Source organism: Hyperolius riggenbachi, chromosome 8 (assembly GCF_040937935.1).
Source record: "Hyperolius riggenbachi isolate aHypRig1 chromosome 8, aHypRig1.pri, whole genome shotgun sequence".
Classification (NCBI taxonomy): Eukaryota; Metazoa; Chordata; class Amphibia; order Anura; family Hyperoliidae; genus Hyperolius; species Hyperolius riggenbachi.
Genome location: NC_090653.1, coordinates 271,410,471 through 271,431,253, shown reverse-complemented (window position 1 = coordinate 271,431,253; position 20,783 = coordinate 271,410,471). Strand labels below are relative to the sequence as shown.

General features: G+C 46.1%; 1 protein-coding gene across 1 annotated transcript in view; it reads right to left on the bottom strand.

The window, feature by feature from the left end:
- Positions 1-2,254: 2,254 nt before the first annotated feature.
- The window catches only part of AIF1L (allograft inflammatory factor 1 like), a 101,932-nt gene continuing 83,403 nt past the window's right edge, over positions 2,255-20,783 (bottom strand). The window contains exon 6 of the mRNA XM_068248852.1: positions 2,255-5,723. Within this exon, the coding sequence (XP_068104953.1) occupies positions 5,636-5,723 (88 nt within the window). The 3' untranslated portion in view covers positions 2,255-5,635. The remainder of the gene's footprint in view (positions 5,724-20,783) is intronic.

Below are 20,783 nucleotides of genomic sequence, written 5' to 3'. Positions count from 1 at the left end.
GGGGCCCCAGCACAAGAGCATTTGTACCTTACCTGTCCCGGCTGCTGTGCTGGAGTCGCTTGCCCGTCTTCATTCTACTTCCTGTGTGACCCGGCGCATCATATCATGTGTAACATGCGCCGGGTGCAGGAAATAGAATGAAGACAGGCAAGCGGCTCCAGCACAGCAGCCGGGACAGGTAAAGTACAAATGCTATTCTCGTGCTGGGGCCCCGCTAGAGGATACATTTGTTAACGCAGATTAATTAGGAGGGAGGTTGGGGTTCTGCCCGCGTTAGGAAAGGGGGCGGCAGCGCGACCACAATGTTGAGGCAGGGGGAGGCTGGGGACCTACCAGTGCTCGGGACCCTTGGGCAAATGCCCCCTTGCCTTAATGGAAGCGCCGGCCCTGCCTCTGTGCATTGTCCATTCCCGCCCTTGTAATCACTCCTTGAAAGATTTGACTTTTGGCTAGGTAGGATTGTTTCCTCCTATTCCCTCCTTGCCCCACCCCTTTCACTCCCCATGAGAGGCGGGGAAGAGGAGGGTGATGGGAGGGAACATTGCAGCAAGCCCGCCTCTTCCTGTCTGAAAATTTGACTTTAGTCAAAAGTCAGATTTGTTAAGGAGTGATTACAGAAACTGGGGAAGCGAGAGGAGGAATGGACAGAGGTAAAAGGATTCAGAAGGAACGTACCTCTGTGCTTAACTTAGGTAGCATTGCCTAGGGTCAGGCCTCCATCAGTTCAGGACAACAGGCCTACACCCCCTAGTGACCAGGCTATTTTTTACAATTCAGTCCACTGCAGCTTTAAGGGCTCGCTGCAGGGCCGTACAACTCAGCACACTAGTGATTCACCCTCCGCCCCTTTTCTGCCCACCAACAGAGCATGTTTATTTATTTTATTATTATTATTTTTTTTTTTATTCCCAGCCCTACCTCCCCCCGCCAGCCAATCACCGCGATCGGCTGTCAAAGGCTTCAGCCTATGACAGCCGATTGCTCCTGTGCCTCCCCAGTACACTGCAGCCATAGATTGCATCGCTGTACATTGACGGCGGTTTTGCCGTCTAACAGTCTCCTAGCGGTGATTGCCGCTGGGAGACTGATGACTTCAAGTGGAGATGTGTGCATGTCGCGCGCGCAATCTCCTGCAAAACCCCGTCCCAGGACTTCACGCCATTTGGCGTTGAGTGGTCCTGGGGCTGCCGCCGGGTTCACGCCAATCAGCGTGGTGCGGTCGGCAAGTAGTTAAAGGATAACTGAAGTGAGAGGGATATGGAGGCTGCCATATTTATTTCCTTTTAAAGGGGAACTTCAGCCTAAACAAACATACTGTCATCAAGTTACATTAGTTATGTTAATTAGAATAGATAGGTAATATAATCTCTTACCCACCCTGTTTTAAAAGAACTGGCAAATGTTTGTGATTCATGGGGGCTGCCATCTTTGTCATGGGGGCAGCCATCTTTTTGGTTGAAAGGAGGTGACAAGGAGCAGGAGACACAGTTCCAACTATCCTGTGTCCTGATTACCTCTCCCAGCTGCACACGCTAGGCTTCAAATGTCAAATTCAAAATGTAAAAAAAAAAAAAAATTGCACCAAAACAGCAGAACGAGAACAACAACATCAGAAATCCCATCATGCTTTGCACAGCATCAGGGGAAAAAAGCCCGGGCAGTTTTCTTCTGTGCAGCTAAAAATGAGGCTTGTATAGGAGAAACAAAGTTCTGATGCTGTGAAACTGTTAAAGAAACACCAGGCCTTTTTAGTGCTGCTGAGTCGATTTTTAGTCCGGAGGTTCACTTTAAGCAATACCAGTTGCCTGGCTATCTTGCTGATCCTCTGCCTCAAATACGATTAGCCATAGACCCTGAACAAGCATGCAGCAGATCAGGTGTTTCTGATATTATTGTCAGATCTGACAAGATTATCTGCATGCTTGTTTATGGTGTTATTAAGCCACTACTGCATCCACATAAATCAACAAGACTGCCAGGCAACTGGTATTGTTATGTCAGCCTCCATATACTTCTCACTTCATTTGTCCTTTTAAATGGGGAGTACAGATAAATAAGGCAAGCATATTATTTGTTATTAATTATGGCTCCACTTCAAGAAATCGGAAACACATTTAAAGTGTACTCATGCTGCACTAGAGTAAACTCTAGGTACAAGTACTCTCGGTACAAGTATACAAAACACTTAAAAACACAGTCCTTTCACAACACATTTTTGTAAACAGGTGGAATAAAAACGCACACACATGTTGAATAGTATTCACAACTCTTTACAAAATATACATTATTAAGATATTGGATAAGAACATTAGGCAGGAAAAAAATAAAAAGGAACACTCTTTTATCGTCTAACAGAGGTGGCGCGCCATTGCAGAATGACACACGCTGGTCCACGCAATGGCTCGGTATGTATCCTAAGAAAATCAACGCTCCAAAGAGCTTACATTCTAATTTGATTTCAAAAATACAAAATGACAAGGTATAAAACATGTTAAGTAGGCAAAGGCACCGAGAGGTAATACTAGCAGGTAGAGGCGGAGCCAAATTTAACATGACGTGAGACTGACTATATTCCAAACCAGCGAATCACTCGTTAATACAAAACTACACACTTGGTACAGGTTTAAGGTGATCCTAAAGTTACATGTAACATGATGATATAAACCTGTATATGTACAGTATCAACCATTGAATGGGTTCATAATCCAGGGCTATAAATAACAGTTTTGCTGTAGTTGCTGAATTTGGACTGTAGGACTAAATCCCATTTTTCCCTGATAACTTATTAGAGGTCATAAAATGTCTGTGCTACTGGGGAAAAAAACAAGTAACAGATAAAACATCCAACAGCTGAATATGTTTAACCTTTCAAACCAAGATAAGAGTATGCGATTTATTAGTAGTATAAATTGTGTCACGTTTATTTGAAGTTTGCTTTAAAGGGGATCTGAAGTGAGGAAGATCACTTCAAGTTTGATACATACCTCTGTAGAGGGAAGGCTCTGGAGATTTCCTAGTCCTTGTTTTGTTCTGTTGTTCCTAGTTCAAATACCTCTTTGGTACTCCTTGGGCAGCCTTTGGGACTATTTGCGTCCCCTAATAGTTCTAAAGATGAGTGCATCTTGTCTTTGGTACTATTAGAGGATGCTAATAGTTCCAAAAACTGCCTGATGATTACCGAAGACCTAGCAGGTCAAATACCGTTAACCGAGGACGACGCAGGAACAACGGGACAGACTGAAGACCGGAAAGACTCTATGGCATCCAGAACCATACCCTTACTTTGGTAAGTATCAAACCTGAAAGCAAACCCAAGCTGGATAAAAAATGAAAAAATAAACATACTATCTGATTCAGGGGGATTGCTGGATCAGGTAGAGCCCCTTACCACTGCTCCCCGCCACTTGTCTCCAGATATCCTGTAATTTCTTTGTTATTATGAAAAATGGCGGCGACCCCAGGGTCACGACGCTGCAGAATCTGTTCTGTACTCTCCTCCTAGAGCACAGAACATTGACAAGGGGGAAGCCTAACATTGGGCGACGTAGGCCACAGGTGTATAGGAGCCTTAAAGCAACTCTGTAATGAATCCAAATATATGCATCCACTACTATATCCTGAAAGAGTGTGCACTAAAAATACTATTGCCATTCCTCATCCTGCAAAAGTGTTTCCTCTTTCCGATACAGCCATCTGAAATCTGTGTTGAAACTGACTATAGCATGGTAAGATTTGCAGTTGCCCAGCCTCTCTACTTATTCCCTCCTCACTCCCCTCGCTTCTGATAAGTCATACTGTCTGTTCCCTGTGTGCAGAGATAAGACAGCAGCTCTGTGTGTTCAGTGCAAGCCTGAATAGCACACAAGACTGCACACAGAGGAGCAGGTGCTATTACTCATCACAAGGGAGGGGCGAGGTAGGTGTTAGCAGAAAGGCGGGGAAGAGCTCATATCCCACCATGCTTCAGCTTTCAGCTGGCTGGATGTGGAGGAGCAAATATTTTACAAGATGTGAAACAGCAACATAACCTTAATGAATCAGCATAGTTATGTGTGTACTTGGCACTGTACATACACATGTCTATCTCATCACGTCCATGTAAACTTGTGTATCCTATAAGTGAAAAAAAGGTTGATTTTTATTCCCTTGGGGCTACTTCTAGCCCTCTTTAGTCTATCAGGTCCCTCAAAGTCCACCTGATCCACACCGTTTTGGCGCTGTCAGCCCTTGTAATTCCCAGCCTATGCCAATTGGAGGCTACTGTACATGCGCAGCCCTGGCTGTGTGCCTCCATGATTGCACTTCCATAAACGGAAGCGTTCTGCACCTACGCAATTGCAAGTTTCACGACCTGCACAGAGCACATCCGTCTGCGGTAGCACCATTGAGGTGCCGCTTGTGGCCTGGCACAGTGCATGGGGGGTGATAGCAACACAGTGGTGCGAACTGAGAGGATAGCGGGGGACCAGATAAACTGCAGGGGCTTAGAAGAAGCCCCAGGTAAGTAGAAATGAACTTGGTTTTTTTTTCACTTAAGGTTCCCGTCAAGCCTGTTGCCAACAGTAATCAGCACTCGAACCCTAGGGCGACAGTTTACGGCCCATTGCTGTACAGACGCATCGCTAGCCTCCGGGATAACAACATGTTCTGTTGCTATGGGGAGGGGGAAGACATGCAGCGCGCGATGGTACGGCTTCCGAGGGGCGGGGTGAGTGGGAAATCCAACATGCTGGATCTTTAGGTGATGTTGGGAGGCTTGTGCACACAACCTAGATTTTCGTAAGAACATGTTTTGTTAAAGTGACACTGAACACAGAACAAATTGATCCAATCTATAGTAAATCAGGCAGAAGTGTTCCTTCCTCTCTGCTCTCAGCAGGCTTCCCAGAATGATTTGCCTTCAGCGATGGCACAGTCAGTATGGACAGGTATAAATGGCAGGAGAGCACATTATTTTCATTATAAACCTAGTTTTCCTGCAGTCCAACCACTCTGATAGTTTCATGGTTTGTCTTTAGTATTACTGTAAAAGCTCAATCATTTGCATACATCTTTGAAGTTCCGCCATAATACATTACAGTAGTGACCACTGAATCATCCCATGTTAAAACAAAAAACAAATAAAATGTCTGCGTTACACAAAGCAACCAATCAGATCATTCCTCTCATGTAGCCTACCGTTAAAACCAGATAGGTTGCTATGGTAACAAACTTTGCAGGGCTGCATTACCAAAACAGGTGTAAGGAAACCAGGAGCAGTTGCCCACAGCAACCATCAGATTCTTTTTTTAAATTTAACAGCTGATTGGTTGCTCTGGTCACCTGCTTTACTCCATTTTTCGAAGCACCTGGATCGATTTATCAGCCTCTGATTCTTTATATAGAGGGCCCATCTCGCCTTACCGGATTCAGTTCCCTGTAATAAATAGCTGCAGTTCTATAGGACAGGCCAGGGGAAAGGCTGGCCAATAAAATACAGAGATGAAGAGGAGGAGATACGGAAGAGTGAAAGTCGTCTCTTCAAGGCACATTGTCTGCTGGTGAATGTCCGTTTGTAGCAGTGCTCTGGAAAACGCTTGGCTTGGTATGCAGAGAAATAGTGCAGGCAGCCATCTTGTCACTAAGTCCATCTCCTTCATGGAAGGCTACTGATGTCCCTTCTTGGTGGGGGGCCCAATGGCCTTTGAGGTACTTCGTTGGCCTTCCCTTCAAACATCATGATGCTGAAAGTATAAGGAAAAGGGTTATAGGTTTTTCTGTGTTACAGCTTTTCTACACATTGACTCCCCCCCCCACCAACCTTGCTTCCACTTCACAACTGTCCCCTCCTATCCCCATACTAATCAAGACTCCTGTAAGTTACAGCGTTTACATCACAGGTCCAAGGTCCAAGTTGGGCAACACCATTGCAGTGGGCTTCTGGGACATTTGTGTTGACATCTGTGAGGGGGCAACTGCTGATTGGAGGGGGCGTGGGCACAAAATAGGAGCAATGTATTAGGATAGGTCTTGGAGAGCTCAGAGGAAATGGAACAGAACCAATTGGACAGAGCCAGTTGACTATCTTCCACCCTTCAATCTCCAGTGTGACCACTAACCTTTGACGAGATGCAGCGAGGGGGAGGAAGGCAGCATATGACATAACACTGTTGGCAAAGAGGGGAGGGGGATGGCCTGGGGCTGAAGCAGGGGCTTAACTAGAGGGGAGCAGCCATTGCGATTACAGGGGGCCCAGAGCTGTGGGGGGCAACTACTAACCTTTCCTTCCTTCTATACAGGGGACTATACTTCAGATGAGGTGTTTTTGTGGCTACACTTGTTATGGGTGTGAAGATCATGATGGTTTTACCTGTTTTATGAACCGTGTGAGATGGGCCCCAAGGCCGTGGAGAGCACAAAGAGGAGGCAAGGGAAGGAGCGTGCACATTGGCAGGCCCCATGAAAGTTGTGCTACGGGACCCCATGAATTGTAGTTACCTCACTGGGCTGGAGGCTGGTCTGGTAGTCCATGTTGCTATTTGAAATTTTTATAAACCAAACAGGAGTTAACTGAAGACTGTGTACTGTTGCCGTGGTTGCAAAGGAGTGGAATCTGAAAAGTCAGTTTTAAAAAGTTATAGCTGATAACAGATACTACTGCAGCAAAACTGATCAGCAGGGCTGCCAGACAACTGGTATTGCCTACAACAAATAAATATGGCAGCCTCCATATTTCCTTTAAAGGCCACTTAAAGTTAGAGGGATATGGACACTGCCATATTTATTTCCTTTTAAATAGGACCCAAGGGGTGTTTGTCAAATCATAGTAGGACACAGAGGCATGTTTTGTGTACAGTGACCAGCCTCGGTGTCCTCCTATTGTGCCTCCAGCCCCCCCGGCCTCTGTTGTCCCCCCTTAAAAAAAAAGCGCCAGGCTAGCGACAAGCAGATTGTCACTAACCTGCTATTTTCCTCTGTCTGTCATACACCAGAGCAGTGTGGCTCTGATGTATCTATATGGGATTTTTTAATAGAGAGTTTCACTTTTAGGAGGAGGTGGGAAGTTCAACATAAATAATAAGAAAGGAGAAGTTGTGATGAAGAGGTCCTGTCCCAATCTGCAGATACGGTCAATAATTATCAGGAAGTTTCATTGTGCAATACCAACGACTTGCGAAATCAGTAAGCCACAGAGGCCCTCCACCAGCTCCACATTTACAAGACCACAGAGACTGCATAGTTGGCGGAAAACCTGCTGGCCTTCTGCTACAATGAGGAAGTCACGACGAAACACTTGTTTTTTTAAATCTGGATACAATGAGGAATAGTTTGAGCCTCTGTTAGGCTTTATAGCTGCCTGTGTCCTTGTTTATGTGTTTTCCAGAGACTGATAAAGACAAAATGGGGTCCTGGGCAAGGTATTGGCTTTGGCTCCCCTTGCTTGCTCTATGACCTTTCTGCTAAGAGAGTCAGAACTGGGATATGTGGTGGTTAGTACTCAACAAAAGTGGACCAAGAAAGGACATCTGGTGAACCCATGATCATGGTTACCCAGTGCTCGTTAAAGAGGAACTGTAACCAAGGATTGAACTTCATCTCAGTCAGTAGCTGATAGCTACTCTCTTTCCCACGAGAAATCTTTTCCTTTTCTCAAATACTACGTAGAGGCGCCAGAAGAATAAAAACAATATTTAAAATTGTTAAAAATGCTTGGGAGGCAGTGGTGGACTTACCTCCTATAACTAAAGACTGTCAGTTAATCAAATATACAATTTATTGGCATACTCCACGATAGGTTGCAATGCGTTTCACAAGCAAAATCCTGCTTCTTCAGGCAATAAAAAGTGGGGGAGCATACAACAGTAGTAGGTCCAGGATACGCCTAGGCGCCTCTGACCGAGAGAGGCCAGACAGAGGCACCTGGCGTATCCTGGACCTACTACTGTTGTATGCTCCCCCACTTTTTATTGCCTGAAGAAGCAGTATTTTGCCTGCGAAACGCGTTGCAACCTATCGTGGAGTATGCCAATTGTATATTTGATTAATTGACAGTCTTTAGTGTCTTCTTATTGGAGGTAAGTCCACCACTGCCTCCCAAGCATTTTTAACAATTTTAAATATTGTTTTTATTCTTCTGGCACCTCTGTTTACTACGTAGTCTTGCATCCACCCTTGGTGGAGGGGGATCCTCCCCTTTCTTTTCCTATCTACAGAGAGCGACATCTTAATACTGAGTGGGGACTGGACAATGGTGGCTGTGACAGACAAATGTGTATGGGACCACATGGCAGCATATTGCAACAGTCAGAGAGCCCATGTTAACCTCTGCCCACCACTGAAAGTGCCTACAGTGGGCAAGGGATCACGAGAACTGTACAATGGAGCAACGGAAGGTAGAATGGTCTGATGAAGCGGGAGAGTTGCCCCTGCGAAACGTGTCACAAATAAAACCATGCTCTTAATTTACCGGCCTATTATTTTATAAGCTACAATACCAGTACACCATAGCGGAATGTACTCACAACCTTTGCTTGGCATCTTTTCCGACATGGATATTATGCATGGCTGAAAACTGGATCATACTTCACTTGATGTGCCAGCTGCTCCATCGTGCACTGCATGCCCCACCTTCTCCTAACTCCAAATAGAAACAGACGCATTGCTAGCCTTTAGGCTTGCAATATGTTTGTACAGTACTCAGCCCCAAACAAACTGTCACCCAAGGAAGTTCTGAATTTTAAAATGTACCTGAGATAAATAAAACAAAAGGATTAAGGCCCCTTTCACACGTGTGACCTGTGTCGCCCCGCATTAGGCTTCCCTGCCGCATTATTGCCCCAAGGGTAATGCAAGTCTATGGAGACTTGCACACTTAAAGCAGTGCGACACAGTGTGCTGGAAGTATCCAAATTCCTGACACATCGTCTGTGGCGTGTTGCCACATGATCTGTGCCTACCACATGGATTATGCAGCAAAGCAAGTTAATGGGCTATGCAGTAAGTGTAAACAACTGGAGTGCGTTGCCATGGGAATCCCAGTGATGTTCTTCCCACCCAGCAGGGTGTACGTCAGAGGTGGCACTATGCATATGACCCTGTCACTGCAAGGTGGAGCAGGGTCATATATAAGCTGGTTTCTGCGGTGTGTAAAATATACAAGTGTAACACCGGCCTTATACTTACCTGTGGCTTCCTCCACCTCCCTGTAATCCATGGGCTCTCTCGGTGTCTGTCCGGTTCTGTCTGTTCCGCCGCAGTCAGCCCCAGTAACGTCTCTGACTGAGACAATCGGGGACTACTGCGCATGTGCGCCCCTGGCCACTACTACGTATGCACAGTAGTCAGTGACTACCAGGACTAGCAGCGGGAGAATGGACGAGACCGGAGGCACACTGAGAGAACACACGGACTACAAGGTATAGAAAGGGACACCGAAAGCCTAATATTGTGTAATAAGTACTGGTAAAAGGGGATTATGAAATAGTCACAAACCAGGGTTCCCTCCTAGGTAACCACTGTAAATGCAGGTAGGGAGATTAGACCTGTCCCCACTCAGGATTAAGAAGTCGTTCTCTGTAGATCAAAGAAAGAAGGGGTTATAACACCCCTCCACCCTGGGTGGACTCAATTGTGGTATAAAGCAAACAGAGGCACCAAAAGTATAAAAACATATACTAAAATTCTTAAAATTGCTATGGAGGCAGTGGTGGAGTTACCTCCCTGAAGCAGACACAAGAACTGTCAATTTCAAAACAGACGTAAATTTATTGACATACTCCAAAACAAAGATGCAACGCGTTTCGCATGTTTAACCCACTTCATCAGGCAATAAAGGCGGAGGAGTATATGGCTGGAAATTAGAGACAAAAAGGCTAAATCAGACCTATGTGTTTATGGAAAGAGTATAACAGACATATGTGAATCAGTGATGGTAACCATGGTAACAAGGTGGCTGGAGGAAGCCCTAAATCCTTTTGTTTTATTTGTCTCCGGTTTACTTTAAAGAGAATCTGTACTCTAATATTCTTACAATAAAAAGCATACCATTCTATTCATTATTTTCTCCTGTGCCCCTCTGTGCTGTTTCTGCCACTCTCTGCTGCAATCCTGGCTTGTAATTAACAGTTTTAGGCAGTGTTTACAAACAAACTAACCAGCTTCTAATAGGCTCAGCTAAGCATAGAGTGTGAGTCATTCAGAGTGTGCAGGGGGCCTGCAGAGGGTGTGTATCGCTTCTACCAATCACAAGCAGCCCTGCACATTCCACACAATCAAGCTTTAGCCCGACAAACAGGACAGAGGAAAGATACATTGATTTATTACAGAGACAGTGCAGTTAGGAAAGACTGCAGTAAGCCAGAGCAGATTAGAACAGGCATAGGAACTTATAGGATAGAAGAACTAAGGCTGAAAAATTTGTTACAGAGTCTCTTTAAGCGTGTACGAAGCTTAACCCCTTTTCAACTATCCAAAGTTACCAAAAATATCCAAAAGCAACACCCGATACATTGGGCTTGCTGCAAGTTCACTTGGTGAAAACGGATATTTTCTCACACACGTAACAGCAGATTCAGGACTGAAAAATGAGCTACACGTCGGACAACCTGCATTCTCTCTGTGACAGGCAAGCCACAGAGCAACCAAGCTTTTGATAGCCCTGAGAGCATGAGTAGCATGGAAAGATGCGTAGCGAGTTCCTCCCTCCTCTCTCCCAATCCTCTTTTCAGGGCGCGCTACACACACTGAGCTCCCATTCTAGCACCCCATGGGAACTCATTGATCCTGCCCTTCCAGCAGAGGGGGGCTGAAATGACGAGACACACAGAAAACGGATTGTTGAGAGGCCAGGCACTCTGCCACATCTGAGCTGCTCTCACACTCCGCAAAGGCCTCCACCCCTTCCTACCAAAGCCAGGCTAATGCTCAGAGAGATAATAGCCGATAACAGAGAGGTGAAGGGGAGAGATGAGGAGGACAGGGGGAGAAAGTTCCCCCTCACAAAGACCTCCAATGTTCCCCAGCCTGGACTGGTGTAACTGGAGGCACAGAGGAGCCTCTGAGGAAACAGAACCTGCTCTGTCCTGCTAGGTTAATGGATCTTTCTTCTCAGCAAGGTGACACGTTACCTGATCACCAAGAACTCGACTCATATGCTTTGATAGGAAGTATTTCAAGCCTGTAGATGGCATTCCACAGTGCTGAAAGTCTCAGGGCCCTTTTCCACTAAAGTCCTGTACCCACCTCACTTTTTTTTGACGTACGGCGATTCTTTGAGCGCCGAGCAATTGTTTCTGCAATCTTGCAACGTGGGTACAGCTGCGCGATTACACAAATTATGTTTTGCAACATGCGGCGATAACGACCACCATGGTGTATCAAAGCTTTAAGATCCCAAACGACTCTGCGCAAAGTACCACGATCGCTTGCAACTGCCCGCAGGAAGGTGAATCGAGGAACGCTCATCATCGAGGGATGAGTTTGGGATCCATCTTCCTGGGTGGCGAGGTGAGTATTCAGCTGAAGAAATGCAAACACAATCGCGTTTCTTTCCAGTTTCTACTACAGCGATTCCGCTGCGATTGGGCAGTGAACCCTCGGGTGTACGTCGTGATTGTGGTGGGTTTGTGATTTGTGTTGAAAAAAAAAAAAGAGGAAAATATTTCCAATTGTGGGAAAATTGCATAGTGGTGCGATTGCTATTCAGAAAATTCAGCAGGACGTGATTGCGTTCGGGAGAAAATCATGTTGTCAGCAGTGGTCATGCACTCATTAGGGCCTAGTTCACATTAGAAATCGACAGCGCAATCGCAAGCGCTTTTGTTAGCGCTTTTCAAAGTGATTTTTCAAGTGTTGTTTTGAGCAATTTGCAATTTTGTAAAGTGCTTTTGTTTGGCGATTAGCACTTTTTTTCCTGCTGACAATCAGGAAGTGAACTTTTTGACCTGGAACTGAATCTCTTTAATGTAATTTTGGACAAAAAGCGCTCACAAAATCGATTATGCAAGCGCGATTTTCCCGTACCTTCTAAGCGCTCATAGTGTAAACAAGCTCTCACTGCAGTCCGAGAATCTAGTATTTCTGTGTAGCTTCAGGTCTATTTCTACTGAAAATTGGTGTGATCTCTTTTACACGTGTTTTGATGCAATTATTGCACATCTCTGATCTTTACACTGATGATTGCTTTCACAATTTCACACCGGACAGTGGAAGAGGCTAGGATTTGCGCCAGCGTGACAGGTGAGCCTTTAACATTGCAGTCGGTCGGCAGGAGAACATATACACAAAGGCACACCGGGCAGAGGTCGGTTGGGATATTGAACGCTGTTACTGCCCTTGCGACGGAGGTTTTCCAAAATTCCAGATCGATCCTTTTGACTAATTTTACTTTGAAATCAATGAAAAATTAATCAAATCGCCATGCTGCAGTAACGATTCTCTCCCCGATAAAATTATCAGACCGCAAGGTCAATCGGCCTGCAAAATCGATTGATATATGGGCAAGCATTGGGCTAGCATCACAATTCTATGGCAACGCCCATTGACTGCTGCATCATCGCCGCTTCGCCTGAAGTCTGTCAGCTGAAACAGTTGCTTTTCCAAACTCCTGCAGTGAAAGAGTTAATCAGCATAAACATCTTGTATACTGCAGGGACCACCCAGCCAGCATGTCTCCATACCTGTCCCCTACCAAGTCCCAGTGCCTTAACAACAACACCTGCCCATCCACAGAGAGAGGGAGCGACACAGCCCATGTGATCTCTGGGGAACTGGATATTTGGCAGACTGAGGCAGCGCTATAAAATATCCAGGTGACGGTTAGGTGTGTTGTGTCTGCGATAGGCTATTCCTCAGAGAGGCAGCTAATTGCTGAGTGACTGCAAGGTCTGATGGCAATCAGTGCGCTCCACCCTGGCCATGGGGAGCTCACGCTCGGTGTGACAGTGAGGGGGAGTCACATGACCTCCCAGACAAGAATGACAAGTATTTTTACTATAAGCATACCATGGCTGTCTGCACTGTTTACCCAGTAGCACCGGTTCCTCCTGAAATGATTAAAGGCAATTATCATCCTCAATACTAATTTTTCACACCGCTTCCCAGCATGCTTAACACCTACTGTATGACATTATAACAAAGCTGTATTTACATAAGGTAACCCTTTACATTAAAGGGTTACTGAAGCCTAAAAAAAAAAAAAAATCAGTTTAACTTACCTGGAGCTTCTTGCAGCCTCCTGTAGTCGTCCTGTGCCCACACTGTTTTTCAGGAACCCTCCAGCGAGCAACGGCAACCCCCTCAAAGCTTGCCGTCATGGCCAGTTGAGGGCTACTGCGCATGCGCGGCCCTGAGCTGTGCGCACCGTGATCACCCTCCTGCTGCCAAAAGCATTCTGCACATGTGCAGTAGCAATTTTTCCATACTGCGCATGCGCAGAACGCTGCCGTGCATGGGGATGTGGTGAGGAGGCGTGTGGCCTGCCAGCTTTGTGGGGGACGCTGCTGCTGGCTGGAGGGTCTCGGAAGGATGGTGCAGGCACAGGATGACTCATGGGGGCTGCAAGAAGCCCCAAGTAAGTTAAACTGATTTTTCTCCCATGTAGATCCTGTAGCCCTTCGGACGTCTGCAAACCCCCCTAAGAAACACGACAAGAGCTTGTCGGATTGAAGATCCGTACTGCGCTCTGCTTCATGCACATGCGCGGCTCTACTGCATCTGAACAAATACGGCCACGTCTGCGCAGTAAGATGAGCCGCTATTGGAAAAACTTAAATCCGTGTGTATGGGGTGGGAGGAAGCCCCAGGTACGTATAACAGCTTTTCTTTAGATCATCTCTGGTCAGCCCCATACGCACGGATTGCTCCCACGCCGTCGTCCACCGCTGCCCACAACTACGAGAACCAGCTCCCCGCTCTGCCGTCAGTCTGAGCCAGTCTAGCGTAGCAGAAGTGTGCTCTTTGCGTATCTCTGCAGCAGCCGCTGGAGAGATACGTAGAGGGCGCACTTCTCCTGCGTAGCCTGCCTCCGATGACGTCAGTGATGGGAGCCGGTTGTCGTAGTTGCGGGCAGCGGTGGATGGCAGCGTGGGAGCGATCAGAGCCTATGGGGCTGGAGGAAGCCCCAGGTATGTATAACAGCTTTTCTTTAGATTATCTCTGATTCCCTTTAAGTGAATTATTTCATATCAATAATATACAGTCCATTTTGTAATTGAATGCCATTAAAAATCACCCAACATTTCAGCCCACATCGATCTATCCTTTTCAAAATGTCATCCCAATAATACTTACTTGCAACCATGGCAACAGTCCTCTGCTTGGTGGGCAGAAAAGCCTCATGTTCCCATTTCCCAGCTCGCGTAACTGGCTCAGGTAGCAGGAAGTAAACCTTTCACACTCATCATCCTCCACAGATCCTTAGTTTATATAGGTAGGGTGTGTGCCCATAGGTTGTAATTATGGCAACTCTGCTATAAGCTTTATAAGCTTGGCTGCTTTCATTATTTGATGCTAGTTCTGCCACACGACCCGGGACAGAAGGCCTTAATGAAGATAGATGGACTTCAGGCTGGTTTCCACACATGCTTGTGCTGCCACCTGTTAGTTTGCCATATACCTCAGCATCTGTGCTATTTGCAGATGTAATGAACCTTATATGTGTCGTCCTTTGATATACAGCATGCAAATAATGTGCTGATCCTGCTAATGGGAATCCCTGATCTCTTTTAAATGAAAGGCTTTAACAAGACTGAGGAGGACTATAATATAAATGCTATGGAGAAGCCCGTAGACTTGCAGCGAGATGGCTGAAGAGTCTTTCCTATTCAGAGGGGTCTTCTCAGATTCCCCCCGTTTCAGTAATAGTGGACTCTTCCATTTTCTAATACTGTGTGTCAGCACTGAGCCCGACACTGCTAAAATAGCCCACTGTCTATCAAAGGCTCAGTTGTTAAAGTAGAGTGACCATACGTCCCAGATTACCTGGGACGGGTCCCAGATTCGGGGTCCCCTGTCCCAGGCTGGCTTGGGTCCCAGGAAAAGTCCCACTTTTAGATGCAGGACGTCCCAGCTGCGGGAGTATGTGACATCAGTGTTCCGTCCTCGGCCCACCGCCGCCCTGCTCTGCCCTGCTGCTACTGCTCCCCTCCCTCCCTGTCTTCTGCCTGCATTGAATTGGCTAACAACTGGATTCCTGTCGCAGTCTGCCCCGCCCCCCGCTGTTTAAAGGGAACCTAAACTGAGAGGGGTATGGATTTTTCTTTTAAACAATACCAGTTGCCTGGCAGCCTTGTTGCTCTCTATGGCTGCAGAAGTGGCTGAATGACACACCTGAAACAAGCATGCAGCTAATCCAGTCTGACTTCAGTCAGAGCTAGAGTGACCAGACGTCCCGGATTGCCCGGGACACGTCCCGGATTCGGGGTCCGCTGTCCCAGGCTTAATGAGGTCCCGGGAAACGTCCCGCTTTCAGCAGCGGGACGTCCCGGCCTCGGGACTCTGGCCACTCTCTCCTCAATGAACTGGCAGCGGCGTCTATAGACGCCGTGCCAGTTCATTGCCCGCAGCCCCGCTCCAGCCTCGTCTTCCGGTGTCTGTTTCCGACACCGGCAGGCGAGCAGGGCTACGGCAAGATGGCTGCCGAAGCCCTGTACTGGAGACCTATTTGTGTCACTAGTACAGGGCTTCGGGCGCCATCTTGCCGTAGCCCTGTCAGCGCGGGAGAGAAGAGCAGGAGGAGGAAGACGGTCCCGGGACGGAGCAGCGCGCCAGAGGCCGGACACTTCTGCCAGGTGAGTAAATGCTTTCTTTTCCAGGTGAAATGTTTGCCCGCATTGTTTCTTTTCCAGGTGAAATGTTTGCCCGCATTGTTTCTTTTCCAGGTGAAATGTTTGCCCGCATTGTTTCTTTTCCAGGTGAAATGTTTGCCCGCATTGTTTCTTTTCCAGGTGAAATGTTTGCCCGCATTGTTTCTTTTATGGTGAAATGTTTGCCCGCATTGTTTCTTTTCCAGGTGAAATGTTTGCCCGCATTGTTTCTTTTCCAGGTGAAATGTTTGCCCGCATTGTTTCTTTTCTGGTGAAATGTTTGCCCGCAGTGCGTTTCTTTTCTGGCGAAATGTTTGCCCGCATTGCGTTTCTTTTCTGGTGAAATGTTTGGCCGCAGTGCGTTTCTTTTCTGGTGAAATGTTTGCCCGCAGTGCGTTTCTTTTCTGGTGAAATGTTTGGCCGCAGTGCGTTTCTTTTCTGGTGAAATGTTTGGCCGCAGTGCGTTTCTTTTCTGGTGAAATGTTTGCCCGCAGTGCGTTTATTTTGTACTGACATGTTGCCCGCATTGCGTTTATTTTGTACTGACATGTTTGCCCGCATTGCATTTATTTTATACTGACATGTTGCCTATTGCGTTTATTTTCTGGTGTCCGGGGTAACTGTTACTACATTTATTATTTAATGGTCATAGATGGCTATGTTTGCTGCTTTGTGGTTACGGTATACTATTAGCATCACACAGTTTCTGCACACCCATGATACAAAGTCTCGTTTGTCCACATCATGGCGTAAACACTGCTTTCTTATGCCTCGCTGTTACATCATTACGTTAGCTCCGCCCATACAATGTCATGGCCAAATTTGCACTATGTTGCTGTAGTTTTTTCCTTTTGCGTTCGCGGTCTTCGGAATGTGGTGAAATACATTGATATTGGAAACGTGGATGATTCAGAGCGGGATCATCCACAAGGCAAGTCTAGGCAGTTGCCTAGGGCCCAGAGAGAGTCTAAGGGCCTTGTGGATGCTAGCCCCCTCCAAATCCTACTAAAAAAAAAAGCTAGATGACAAGAAGAAAATGCTAGATTGCCTAGGGCCTCGTTTCATCTTAATTTGTTTGTCTGATCTTAAAGGCACGGTTCACAGCTGTCTTTCCCATTTCGCGGTCATTATCTGGGTTGCTAGAGCTGTTCGATGCGTTTTCTGCATGCAGGTTTTTTGCGTTTGTTCACACTTTTCAGATTACGAAGTAATGCACTGACATTAGAAATGTGCAAGCGTGAAAAAGCAGAAGGTCATCCAATTTTTAAAACTACATGCAAATGGAATATGGGCAAAAGCAAAAAATGTGCAATTCCTGAGCTGGCCATCGACTTCATTGGTCAGTGCGGCATTCCACATTTTTTCGCATGCAGCAAATTGCTCACAGATAAAATAAGAGTGCTCACCGCCTAGACACGGAAAAAAATCTTGCCAAAACAGAACGCGGACGAATGCGAAAAATATGCAATCCCAGAGCGGACCATTGTCTTCAATGGTCAGTGCGGCAGTACATAAGTGAATCAAATAAGACCTTGCCTCAGGATCTCATTGACCACCTTCAGTAATCACCTTCTGTGTTCATCGTAATTGTAACAATCAGCGAACATCTGCAACTGCTACGGCAAAGTGATGAGCGCAGAGAAGTGACTATCCAGCAATTCAAATACTCCCCTTGAAAATCAATAGGTGAATTTGGATTGGCTGTTGTAGGCTCCACCCATTTTCCTGAATATTAATCCCAGTCACCCAGTGACCAACTGTGCCAAGTTTGAGAACCCTGCCATTAACAGTGTAAAGGTGGCCACTAATGGTCCAATTTCTAGTGAAAAATCGTTTGATCGATCAGAAAATTGAAGAAAAATCGTTCATTACACCATCAACGAACCAATCCTTGCTGCCTATCTATAACAACCAACAAGAAAATCCAAATTTTGATTTGACGAAAATCCAATCGGACAACCGTTTTTTTAAATAATTGTTTGTAATCTATTGTGCCCAGCAATGGAGATTATTTACAACCAATCCGATCAGAATTTCTGATCGCTCGAACGATTTTTCACTAGAAATTGGATAGTTAGTGGCCACCTTAAAGGGATACTGTAGGGGGGTCAGAGGAAAATGAGTTGAACTTACCCGGGGCATCTAATGGTCCCCCACATACATCCTGTGCCCGCGCAGCCACTCACCGATGCTTCGGCCCCTCCTCTGGTTCACTTCTGGAATTTCAGATTTAAAGTCTGAAAACCACTGCGCCTGCATTGCCGTGTCCTCGATCCCGCTGATGTCACCAGGAGCGTACTGCGCAGGCCCAGTATGGTCTGTGCCTGCGCCGTGCGCTCCTAGTGACATCAGGGGAAGCGAGGACACAGCAACGCAGGCGCAGTGGTTTTCAGACTTTAAAGTCTGAAATTCCAGAAGTGAATCGGAGGCGGGGCCAGAGCATTGGTGAGTGGCTGCGTGGGCACAGGATGTCTGCGGGGGACCATTAGAAGCCCCGGGTTACTTCAACTCATTTTCCCCCGACCCCCCTACAGTATCCCTTTAAGAATGGCTGCAGTTTACATTTTCACATTTTCCCATTGAAAATAGTTGAAATCTGATTGGCTGTTTTATGCTCTGTCCACCTTCCAAAATATTTTCACCTCAGTCACCAAGTAACCAACTGTGCCAAGTTTGAGGACTCTGGCTTCATTGCTGTGAGAATGGCAGCCTTTTACATTTTTTTCCAATGATGTGAGTGGGTGAAATCTGATTGGCTGCTTGTGGTTCTGCCCAGGTGTGCAGGGGGGACGCGAGACCCCCAGAATATATCCCAGGTAGTAAGGGATCTGTATACCAAGTTTTGTTGAAATCGGTGAATGCATTTTCTAGTATGCCTTCCATTTAGCTGATCGCCATTGTAAGTAGGTCCCGATTTTTTTTTTTATTGCTAGATAAAGACCCTATGGCAGTTAAAATGATCAGAACATGGATAAAAGCGGCAGTACAATGACAGCGAGTGCTGCAAGATTCCGCGACTTTGCAGAAAAATTTATGATAGAAACCAGCGAAAATTAAAAAGCATTCCCCCACTCAACTCCACGCATGCTTAAAGTGGACCTGAACTATTGCACAGGACAGAATGAAAATATAAACAAATGAACAGTGTGTGTATTTAGAGGGTTTAGCCTGTCTAATTCCCGCTCATCTGTGACTAATCACAAGTTGTAATTTGATCTCTCAGTTGTATCAGCTGACTGCCACGGCAGAGCAGCTAATTTGTAAACACAGGATGTTAACCCTATGTCTACTTCCAAGAAAGCAGGAAGTAGACACACTGCGAATTTGTATCAGCTGTAACAAATAAATGTTTTTATTTAAAGGTTATTATGCTGTTGCATATCTTTTAGAGCACAGAGGAAGTTCTGAGTTTAGGTGTGCCTTTAGCATATGCCGCAGGATAGAGTTCCTCCTTAAACTTCGCCCCTATGCAGGTTATCGCAGCATAAGTTGTGGGAGAGTCGTGGACACCGCTGGAAAACTGGCATGCGGACTATGATTGGTTGTTAGAGGCTATAGTTCCAGCGAGTACAAAAGCCATAACTCCATAACTTCTCTGCCTCATCCGAATCTTGAGTGCTGTAGGATGACTGCAAGAAAATATACAGGTAGAGCAGACACGGCTGTGTGATTTACTGTGCTGCATGCTGGAAATACGCCAAGTTCCACCGGCCAAACAGCACAAAACTTCAAAAGGGGGGGGGGGGCAGTGGAAGGACTTCATTCTCATTTCTAAATGTCAGGAATTCGCTGAAGCAAATACGAATATGTAAGACAGGCTGAGTTTTCTGAATGGCATGAAAATATTTTACAGCAGAAGAACAGCACGCTAGTCCCTGCACCTTCCTTTTCTGTGCTGCACAACAGACTATTGACATAGCACCCCCATTACCCTCTATAGAGCCAGTGCTGAATCACAAAGCTGATGATATAATACTCCATTCACCTCTACAGAGCCAGTGCAAAATGGCAAAACTAATGCTATAGTGTACCATTAACCTCTACAGAGCCAGTGATGATCCTAAACTATTGATATAGTACTCTGTTAACCTCTACAGAGCCAGCGATGATTCTAAACCACTGTAGTAATATAGTATTATGTAGTACTCCAACAACCTCTACCGAGCCAGTGCTGAATGTGAAAACTAGTGCTAGTCTAGTCTATTAATCTAGAGAGTCAGGGCTTGTTCACAATAACAGCAATTTCACTCTTATTTTAGCGCTGGTGATTTAAAAAAAATCGCCTTAAAAGCGTTTGTGCAATGTTGCTCTATGTGAGTGTTCTCACATAAGCGATGAGCTTTCTATCCAATCGCACCACTGCACCACTTTCACAGCGTTTGCAATTCAATAGAAAATATAGGGAATCTTTGAACTCCTCCTTTTGCCCTCGATCTTTCCCAACATCAGAGCCATTTCCAATTATTCCAGCCTTCTCATTATGGGCTTGATTCATTAAGCTTAAAGGAGTCATCAAGCAATATTATCTACTTACTTGGGGCTTCCTACAGCCTCTTGCAGCTGACATGTCCCATGCCGCAGCTCCGCTCTCAGCCGCCGTCCTCGCACGGTATCCTCATCCACAAAGGCCATCCACTAACTCCACAATCAATCTCCCAACATCACACATCCAACCAATTCAGCAACAATCTGCACCCAACACTCCATTCACTGCAAGGTATTGCCTCAATATGGTTGATGGGCAGTGACCCTGAGATATCTCAGGGTCACTGACCAATAACCATATTGAGGCATTAATTGAATGATGTGCATAATAATTTTCAAGAAAGCTTTAATAAGCTGAGTGCGCAGGAGTTCCATTTTCTATTGCTAAAGTGTACCATTAACCTCTGTCTCCGAAGTAGGGCTTTTTGGCACCCGCCTTGTAGTGCCGAAGCTTGGCCCAGTAATGCTATAGTCCGCGCCCTGCGCACGGGCCCGAATGTCAGACTCCGAATTACT